Raw genomic sequence first — 11,145 nt, forward strand, 5'->3', positions numbered from 1 at the left:
AACCACTGCAGAAGAGAAGGCAGCCGCCACCCCCCTTCCGGCACTCTGCTCACTAGCCAAAGACCTTGAGCACATGTGCTCCTGGCTTTTTATACTACACCCCACAATGCACCGAGACAGCAGTCTGTGCCAATCACTGGGGCTGTATCAAAGCCTGTGTGCCATTGGTCAGGTTTCCTCCACTATCCAATGTGCCTCCCCATTGGATCAGTGGGGACACTCCATCAGATTACATGAATCACACACTGAGCACATTGAGCAGACCTAACTCACAGATCCTGCTCCCTGTTAAGCAGAGAGAAATATAGTATTTACCTGCTGCTCCTCTGATAGGCAGACAGAGCCAAAAATTATACTTACTCTCTAGCACCTACCTAGGAGGGTACTACACGTGAAAAATACTTGGTATTTTCAGTAAGCTTCAAATCTTCTAAAAATGCTCATTCCTAATTGTGAATGAGGGCTTACCACTTCATACTGTGTGATCTACTAGCTGCAGCAGGCGCTTGCAGGCTGACACTATACCAGCGGCCACCAGCCAGTGGCCCTATGGACCATTGATGGTCCACGAGAAAATTGTAATGGTCCCCAGGGGTTCTGCTGCACATTAACATGGTGGCGGATGTATAGCGCCCAATGTTGTCTCCAGTGTTGTTCTCAATGCGTGCTGACTGTACCGTACTGATACCCGATGCCTGCTCTGTATTTCTAGCTCCTGTGAACTCAGATGGAGGCATTGTGAGTAGTGCAAAGAGCAGCAGATGAAAAAGGAGGAGACTTCCAATGGCAGTGCTGATCACAGACTGTGGGAGGGAGCATGGAGCGCAAGCACATGGCTGGATAAGGAGGTGAGATCTAATGATGAGTCTGTAATGCAGCAATGTAATGCAGAGTGTGGCAGAGAGCCAAAGCATTGTGTATATAAGGCAACAGTGTGAACCAGGAGGAGGAGAGAGGGGGGGGGGGGTGCAGAGGGCCAGAGCATTGAGTCTATAAGGCATGTAGAATTTATGTAAGTGGTCTATAGGTTTCAAAATTGTGAGTTCAGTGGTCAGTGAGGTCCAAAAGGTGGTGACCACTGCACTATATAACTTCACAGGATTAGCAGTCTGTTAAATGCTTTACAATACTCTTTGAGAAGATATGTATAAATGGCTTGAACTCATTGTACCACTTTATGACTATCAGATCAATATCAAAGTCCCTGAATAAAAATTTCCAGCACATTAGTCACATGTAAATAAGAGTCATACAAAACAACACTTCAGTTACAAGCAACCTTGAAAAGAACTATTTACTAGGTAAGAAAAAAAAGTTTGAAGGAAACAAATTTAGCAATCTTTCCCTGGAAACCTACACGCACAGTAAGAGCAACACCCAGGTTTGACTGACTGACTTTATATGTTTATTCATCTGTTTTGCCCTACCCTGAACAGACTTTGCCATCTGCTATCTGCAGTTGGGATATCATGAATCATCTGGTACGGCAATAACTGTAGTCTCACCCACAACAATGGCTTGACTTCCTCATCCTTCCACCATCCTCGAAATACTATAAATACTATTTAGCTAGCATTTTTCAAATGCATACAATGGAAGGACTATACCTACATTTAACCACAGGGATAATTTCAGTGTGGAAACGATAAACTTGCAACAAATAGTAGATGTATAGATAAGATTAAAGCCTAGTACACACAATGAGCTGATTGGACGAATGATTGTCTGTTTTTTTTTTTTTTTTTTGCACGCTAGTCCCATATGGAAAATGAAGAGGTTCCTAAAGTTACGAAAATTCTCGTAAGACAGAATAAAAATTTGGAAGTGTTGTAATGTATTGCATTGTAGTTGTATTGTATTTTTGTGCGAAAACTTTACTGAAAAACGTACAATCTGGTATCGTATGAGAAAAAATTTAATGTTTGACCCTTCGGATAATTTAGAATGAACTGTCGTGATTGGCTCTCGAAAGCTGTGTACAGATTATTGTACGATCGCTTCGAAAGCTGTGTTTTTCATCCGATTTTGTGATTGCGCATACATTTATGCATTTAATAAACAGTTGTGCAAGTATTTTGCAACATGAAAAAAATGCAACTACCATCATTTTACTCTAAAGAGTCTCTGCTTTCAGAAAAACTGAAAATTGTATACTCACCTTTCTGCAATTTTCCTTTCCTGGTGCATCTTCATGGCAGCATACAATGGGGGTTGTGGCTCCGCCCCCATTGTGTGTCGCCATGATGCATCAGGAAAACTGAAAATTGGATACTCACCTTTCCATATTTTCCTTTCCTGGTGCATCTTCATGGCAGCACACAATGGGGGTTGTGTCTCCGCCCCCATTGTGTGTTGGCATGCTGCGCCAGGAAAAAGGAAAATTGTATACTCACCTTTCCGTAATTTTCCTTTCCTGGTCCGTCTTCTTGGCAGCATACAATGGGGGTTGTGTCTCCGCCCCCATTGTGTGTTGGCATGCTGCGCCAGGAAAAAGGAAAATTGTATACTCGCCTTTCCGTAATTTTCCTTTCCTGGTCCGTCTTCTTGGCAGCATACAATGGGGGTTGTGTCTCCGCCCCCATTGTGTGTTGCCATGCTGCGCCAGGAAAAAGGAAAATTGTATACTCGCCTTTCCGTAATTTTCCTTTCCTGGTCCGTCTTCTTGGCAGCATACAATGAGGGTTGTGTCTCCGCCCCCATTGTGTGTTGCCATGCTGCGTCAGGAAAAAGGAAAATTGTATACTCGCCTTTCCGTAATTTTCCTTTCCTGGTGCATCTTCATGGCAGCATACAATGGGGGTGGGGCCACAATCCCCCTTGTATGCTATCATGATGCGCCAGGAAATATATACGGTATTTGTTTGGGGGTTTATGGTAATTTCCAGCACAAAATGCAAATTTTTACCATTTGTGCGAAAAATTGACCAGGTAGACAAGTGGTTAAAGTAGAACTAAAGCCAAAACTTTATTTTAGTTTTGGATACAGAGGGGAAGAGTTATAACCCCTGTCAGTTTTAATTTTGTCCCACTGGGGAGATTTCCCTTCACTTCCTATCCCATAGTCGCAAATAGTGAAATAGTGAGAGCAATTATATATAAAGTAAGGGAAAGTCCCTGGTTATCACCAGGCTTACCAGAACTAGTGTCTCCATTGGAGGATGCTACCTCTATTCCTGTTTTGGTGACAACTTATAATTTGGGCTTTTCCTTCACTTTCACTCTCCACCATGATAGGACAAATAGAGTTAATCTCCCAAACGGGGACACAGACAGCAATAAAAACTTCACATTGTATTCTAATCCCTCTCCACTCTATCCAAAACTAAAAAAAAAAAAAAAAAAAAATGCCTCTGGTTATACTTTAAGTTAGGCGTTAATACTGTTGTAGCTCGATTATTGTTAAAACAGGTGAGAGTAAAAAGACAAGAATAACAGCTGACAAGTTAATTGCAGAGGAGCGGAGCACGCGTGGATGGAAAATGAGGAGTTAATGTAAAGAACAGTCAGCAAATGGATAATGAGAAGGGAGACTGTCTGGAAAGGGTGGAGATTTCCTTGTTTGTCAAGCGCACACACTCACACTTTACACTGCACTGTGACACAGTTCCTTACTTATTGCACCATCTCACGCACTCATACTGTACGTACGGTTATCTTCTACACCCTCACCAGCAACCAGCATATTCTTCAATCTCGCACCTTTGCTCACTCTTATCACATACTTGCACTGATCCATACTTTGCCACATGTTGCACAATCGGATTCCTTGATGTTAAGACGCACACTACAGCAACTGGTTCAGGTAAGTTATATACAGTATATATACTGTATATATATATATATATATACACACACACAGTCTCAGTCTAGTTTATTGGTATGAAATAAATAGTATGTATCTTCTTATTTGTAGGGAAGATTTCTTACTTATGGTGACTGTTTTCTATAAAAAAAAAAAAAATGTAATTGTATTATATGCGTTATCTATTGCATACTATAGAATGAAATAATTGAAACATTTGCTTTATATTTACTCTTACATTCTTTACCTTACTACTGTGCGTTCTGTCATTTGTAATGAATATATTATGAATCTTATGAATTTTTATGCCTACCGGATTTAAATTGTATTTGTTTGTATACGTTTGTTTTTGCTGTCTCAAAAGTCTAATTTTTTTTTTGCATATTATCCTTTCTTTTCTCTTAAACTTAAACACAAATCTTTTCCTTTTTTTTTTTTCATTTCTTTCTCTCTAATCTTAGTTCCTCACTTATAATTAGCTGGTTTTGGTTTGGCTTCTTTTTTGTTTCTGAACTAAGTTACTGCCTTCTATGCAGACTGAGGCTATTTCAGGCTGGTCTCAGATGTCTGTATTTTTAGACTATTGGGTTGTCGGTTAGAAGAGGATGCAGACGGTATGTATGCACGTACAGTATGTATGTGTATTTCCAGCTCGCTAGAACATCCTAACAATTTAGAATACAATATAAGCTACAGACCTTTGCATCTGCATGTATTGATTTCTATTCTTTATTTCCCTTCTATGTAGTTTTAATACGTTTGGCTACTTGATAGGACAATATTCTATTATCAATAAAGAGGAAGCTCTGCTTTATCCCCCCCCCCCTTCTTTCTATTTTTGGAACTTTTTTTTGGATGGGAGGAGTGGGTACCTAGTTTTGGTGGGCACCCACTCACACTTCCGGTTGGATCGCCTAGGCTTCCACCAGACCTTCAGCACCCCCCTCCCTGCCTGTAGCCTTCTGGGAAGTGTCACAGGTCCCAGCAGGCTATGGACCTTTCACACGGTGCAGTGTGGCTCGCGCATGCGCAGTGTAAAGGCCCACATAGTCACAGCTGGCTTCCCACACTAAATATGCCAGCGAAGAACTAGCACGGGTGTGAGAACTGTGCTGGATCCTTGGACAGGGAAGTGTCCTTTTTATAAAAGTCAGCAGCTACAGTATCTGTAGCACTGTAGACATAAACAAAAAGAAAGGCGCACCAGCCTAGCGCATTATCCTCAGTAAGTTTTATATTGATAAAATATTTAAAAAATGGCTACTCACAAACATGCGACGTAAACCAGCATATCAACTCCATTGAACAACTTCCATGATGTAAGAGTCCAATATCTCATGAAAGTGAAAGAGCCATTTTTAAAATATTTTATCAATAAAAAGCTTACTGAGGATAATGCGCTAGGCTGGTGTGCCCCTCTTTTTGTTTATGTCTACAGTGCTTTGTCGACCACCCCAGGCGTAGAGGGCAGCAAGGCTTAGCCATTAGTGGAAGCCAAGTGAGAGTCCCGAGATAGAGGCCGTCTGAGAACCTGATTCTGAGCACAGGAGCAAGGCGCCAAGCATCGCAAATTTCTTTTTACAGTATCTCTAGCTGCTGACTTTTCATTTTTTCCAGAGTGAAGAACTGTTTAAGTCCCCGTTCACACTGGGGCGACCTGTGAGGCGACCTGGTCGCCTCACAGGTCACCGTAGGTCGCCTTCCATAGGGAAGCTGCGGACCCGTTCTAATAGGATCGACACAAGTGGCTCCGACTTAGAAAAAGGGTCCGGAGCTTCTTTGGGGCGACCCGGAGCGACCGTCATAGACTTCAATGTTATGAAGTCCGTGCCGGCCGCTCCGAGGTCGCGGCGCGCTGCTCGCACCGCGACCTCGGAGGTCGCCCCTGGAAGTCGGATCACCCCAGTGTGAACAGGGCCTTAAAGTGTATGTTTACTAAAAGAAAAATGTATCAGTACATTTATGTAATACATACATATTTCCCCAATGTTTTGTCTCTTTTAAAGCACTGCAAGCACATAAAATTACCAGTTGATCTGACAGATATCCAGTCAGTGTCTAACATCTTGTGGTGGGTTGACAACACTGTTTCTGCTGCACTGAAATCAGTGGCGGCTGGTGCTCAAAATTTTTGGGGGGGCGCAAAAAGAAAAATGTAATAGGTATTGCTTCGCGTCAAAAAACGCAGTAAAAAATTGCGTGACTTTGAAGTCATGGTACAGGCATGGCACAGGTGATGGTATAGGCATGGCACAGATATGGTATAGGCATGGCACAGGTCATGGTACAGGAGATGGTATATGCCCCCTTTCAATGCAGTGACCAGCGTACATGCCCCCTTTCAATGCAGAGACCAGTGTACATGCCCCCTTCAATGCAGAGTTCAGCGTGCGTGCCCCCTTCAATGCAATGAACATTGTGCTATGCCCCCTTCAATGCAATGAACACTGTGTTATGCCCCCTTCAATGCAATAAACACTGTGCTGTGCCCCCACAATGCAGAGTTCAGCGTGCATGCCCCCTTCAATGCAACTGTGCTGTGCCCCCTTCAATGCAATGAACAATGTGCTGTGCCCCCTTCAATGCAATAAACACTGTGCTGTGCCCCCTTCAATGCAATGAACACTGTGCTATGCCCCCTTCAATGCAATGAACACTGTGCTGTGCCCCAACAATGCAGAGTTCAGCGTGCATGCCCCCTTCAATGCAATAAACACTGTGCTGTGCCCCCTTCAATGCAATAAACACTGTGCTGTGCCCCCTTCAATGCAATAAACACTGTGCTGTGCCCCCTTCAATGCAATGAACACTGTGCTGTGCCCCCACAATGCAATGAACATAGTGCTGTGCCCCCTTCAATGCAATAAACACTGTGCTGTGCCCCCTTCAATGCAATAAACACTGTGCCCCCTTCAATGCAATGAACTCTGTACTGTGCCCCAACAATGCAGAGTTCATCGTGCATGCCCCCTTCAATGCAACTGTGCTGTGCCCCCTTCAATGCAATGAACACTGTGCTGTGCCCCCACAATGCAGAGTTCAGCGTGCATGCCCCCTTCAATGCAACTGTGCTGTGCCCCCTTCAATGCAATAAACACTGTGCAGAGTTCAGCGTGCGTGCCCCCTTCAATGCAACTGTTCCGTGCCCCCATCAATGCAGAGTTCAGCGTGCGAGCCCCTTTCAATGCAGAGCGCCACAGCATTGTCCCCAATCACTGCAGAGCGCCACAGCATTGTACCCCAATGATTGCAGAGCGCCACAGCATTGTCCCCCAATGATTGCAGAGCGCCACAGCATTGTCCCCCAATGATTGCAGAGTGCCACAGCATTGTCCCCCAATGATTGCAGAGCGCCACAGCATTGTACCCCAATGATTGCAGAGCGCCACAGCATTGTCCCCCAATGATTGCAGAGTGCCAGCATTGTCCCCCAATGATTGCAGAGCGCCACAGCATTGTCCCCCAATGATTGCAGAGCGCCACAGCATTGTCCCCCAATGATTGCAGAGCGCCACAGCATTGTCCCCAATGATTGCAGAGCGCCACAGCATTGTCCCACAATGATTGCAGAGCACCACAGCATTGTCCCCCAATGATTGCAGAGCGCCACAGCATTGTCCCCCAATGATTGCAGAGTGCCACAGCATTGTCCCCCAATGATTGCAGAGCGCCACAGCATTGTCCCCAATGATTGCAGAGCGCCACAGCATTGTCCCCCAATGATTGCAGAGCGCCACAGCATTGTCCCCCAATGATTGCAGAGCGCCAGCTTTGTCCCCCAATGATTGCAGAGTGCCACAGCATTGTCCCCCAATGTTTGCAGAGTGCCAGCATTGTCCCCCAATGATTGCAGAGTGCCAGCATTGTCCCCCAACGATTGCAGAGTGCCAGCATTGTCCCCCAATGATTGCAGAGCGCCAGCATTGTCCCCCAATGATTGCAGAGCGCCAGCATTGTCCCCCAATGATTGCAGAGTGCCAGCATTGTCCCCCAATGATTGCAGAGCGCCACAGCATTGTCCCCCAATGATTGCAGAGCGCGAGCATTGTCCCCCAATGATTGCAGAGTGCCAGCATTGTCCCCCAATGATTGCAGAGTGCCAGCATTGTCCCCCAATGATTGCAGAGCGCCACAGCATTGTCCCCCAATCGATGCAGAGTGCCAGCGTGCGTGCTCCGTTCAAACTTACCTGGCGGCGGGGCGGCTCAGCTTCCTCCTCTTCTGCGGCGGGTCCTTCTCCCTCGTCTCGGCGGCGGGAACCGGCGGGCGGCCTGCTCCGTTCAAACTTACCTGGCGGCGGCGCGGCTCAGCTTCTTCCTCCTCTTCTGCGGCGGGTCCTCCTCCCTCGTGTCGGCGGCGGGAACCGGGGGGCGGCCTCTCCTTTTCTCTGAGCGGCGGTGACGGTGAGTGACTGACGCACGCACCGGCACCGCCCCCATTGCAACGTCAGCGATATCCTGGATGATGATTGGTCCAGGCTGTAGACTGGACCAATCACAGCCAGGATATCAGAAAGTGGGGGTGTCCAACCGCAAAGACTTGCGCCCAGGATACCCCCCTACCCCCCCAGAAGGCAGCCAATCGGCGCCTCTTCTGGGACGTAACCCCACCCCCCCCTAGCCACCAGTTCCTTGGGTTCAGGCCGGCGAACCCAATTTTTTTTTTTATACAACTTTATTTGTTCGTTTTGTTTTTTTTGTTTTTTCATTTTTTTTAGGGGTAGGGGGGCGGCGCCCTGGCGCCCCCTATGCATGGGCCGCCACTGACTGAAATCCTAACCAGAGTTGTCAGCCTAGCCCGAGTTCTCTGTTGCTCAACTACAGAAAACCTCCCCCTAGTTTTCGTAACATACGGAGGAGATGTTTTGTAATCCAACAGGAGAGAACTCCAGGGCTCATAACACTTCTTGGGATTACAGTGCAGCAAAGGCAGAATTGACAGCACACAGCAGGAAAATAGGAGCTCACTGGATTTCTGCAGAATTTATAGACCACATATAGGGAAATGTGTTTGTAATGCAGAGATATAATTTTTTTACTTTGTCAAGACACACATTTAGTCCCAGTTCACACATATGCGATGCGGGAACCCTGCAAATCCACTGCGGGTTCCAGCATCGCATTCAACTCGCAGATAGTTCACACTGCCATATGCGAATCGCTGGGGATGTCAATACAAAGTTAACGACACCTCCAGATCAGTTTGCATTTGGCAGTGTGAACTGTTAGTTCGGACATGAATTGGATCGACAATCTGTATGGGTGAATTCGCATTGCATAGACATCGCATGTGATTTGCAGAGCAGTGCGCTGTGAATCACATGCGATGTCTGTCATCGCATATATGTGAACCGACACCTAAGCTATTATTTTTACCTTTTCCCCATTCCTATTTTTATTTCCTTCAAAATAGGTTATATTTTATTAACATTGTAACCTTTTTTCAGCCAGTTTCATGTATTAAAATTAGGTTTTTGCTAAATAAATGTGTTAATAATTTAATTTAGTTATTTTTACAATTTCTAATGGTTTCTGTGCCTCCTTTGGGAAGATTTCCCTTCCCTGTTGCTTCAGTGGCACAGGAAGTGAAGATAATCCCACCATTTGGGAATGAAACTGCAATAAAAGTTTATATTCATGTAGTGGAGAAGACTTGTAACTTCTCAAGAGATTTTATTACTTACTAGGTTTCACAGGACAGGAAGTAAGGGTAAACATCCCCAACCAGGAAACAGCAAAAATATAAAGCTGTGGTTCTAACCTTTCCACTCCTCCAAAAACCCCAAAAAAAAGTTTTAACCAGGTTCCGTTTTTACTAAATAATCAAATTTTCTAATTTATCCTCATTCTGTTTTGCAGCTACCGGTAATTTTACCCAGTGAAGTCCATCTTATAAATTGGACATGATCCTCTGGCATTCCCTGACAAGCTTATTGTTGCAATGACACCTATCAATCATCCTTTATCTCCTCTTATGAGCAGACCTAGGGTGACTGCATCTGATCGACTGGAGGCAGATAAGGCCAAGTATGTGAAATCTCCACAGGTTATCCATCGCAGGCAAAACCCAGCCATTGGTACCCTTCTGAGTCCTGTGTTAGCAAGGAAACAGAGCCCATCGCTTTACAGTGCTAGTTCACCAACTGAATCCAGCTCAACAACGGAGTATGATTTTACAAGTCAATTTAGCTCTGCAAAACGAGGGCTATCATCACAAAAAAATGACTTTAATGATTGTCTACATCTTGCAGCTGAAAAATCAGGTCCTCAGTCACCAGTATATACATTTCAACCAGCAACTATCTTCTCCCACTCTAGTAACCTCTCTCCCAGCCTAAGAAAGGAAGAAAATCACAGTGAAGGATACAAAGATAACACACTTACTCCCAGCAGGAAACAAGGCATATCCCACGGTTTCCTCACATCAAACCAAGGAAATGACCCACAGCCTCCCCCTAACTGCTCAACAGTCAGTCCCCTCTGTCGGAAGCGATTCAGCGGCAGAAGGTTGAACCGACCCGATTCTCTCATTATGTATAGACAAAAGCGGGATGGGGCATCAGCCAGCAAGGAAAATGATAACGTGGAAGCTGGCCTTGTGGTTCGATTTCTTCAAGGGACACCTCTATTAAGGAGAAGCACAAGATTTTCACAGAATCCACCTCAACCATGTACAGGGAATGTGCCAGTTTCACCTAAATTACAAAAAAGCATAGAGGAACCTGTGGTATGCCAGACCAACTACACCAGGGCCTCTGATGCACAGGAAATTGCAGTCAATGACAAACTGACTTTTGCTGATGCACAAAAATTTTTTGAGAGCTGTGGGCTTGAGGGCAGTTTGTTGAACTTGCTTGATATGTACCAAAAGGGAGAGGAGCACACACCATTTGGCAGCATGGAATCCATGGATAGAGTGAGCTGTGGGTTTGCTGCTGTTGAAGAAGAGAAAGCAGAAAGAATCCCAGTATCTGTAATTGAGAGGAATGCCCGTGTTATAAAATGGATTTATAGTTGTCAGCGAGCGCGGACCAATGGGAGCCATGAACATAAACAAACAACAAAGGAATCTACAGTATGACATGTAATCTATAAGGACCAATCACTGGGAAAATATGCATTGTCACAGTGAAAAAATGGCTAATGAATCCTTTTTTTTTTTTTTTTGCATAACGTTTTGTAAGATATCGGGAAAGCACTAATAAATCAGTTTTTTTTTTTTTCTTTTTAATTCTCCAAAATGATTTCTGAATACTTTGGGCAATGTTAGCCATTTATGGCTATTTATTTCATTGTTATAGCCACAGCATAGTGTTTGAGTAGTTGCTCAGGAACCACATTATC

General features: G+C 44.8%; 1 protein-coding gene across 1 annotated transcript; it reads left to right on the forward strand.

Moving 5' to 3' along the window:
* The first annotated feature begins 9,684 nt into the window (after positions 1 to 9,684).
* FAM110D (family with sequence similarity 110 member D) lies at positions 9,685 to 10,967 on the forward strand. Its single transcript, XM_082248402.1, has one exon. It carries the CDS (start codon positions 9,743 to 9,745, stop codon positions 10,880 to 10,882), a length of 1,140 nt encoding a protein of 379 aa, XP_082104528.1. The 5' UTR covers positions 9,685 to 9,742; the 3' UTR covers positions 10,883 to 10,967.
* Positions 10,968 to 11,145: the final 178 nt, after the last annotated feature.

The sequence above is a fragment of the Pelophylax lessonae genome (assembly GCF_965119305.1).
Source record: "Pelophylax lessonae genome assembly, chromosome: 2".
NCBI lineage: Eukaryota > Metazoa > Chordata > Amphibia > Anura > Ranidae > Pelophylax > Pelophylax lessonae.

Bases quoted from the DNA above. Each gene is read 5' to 3' on its own strand.
- FAM110D (XM_082248402.1), top strand. From the start codon at position 9,743: ATGACACCTATCAATCATCCTTTATCTCCTCTTATGAGCAGACCTAGG.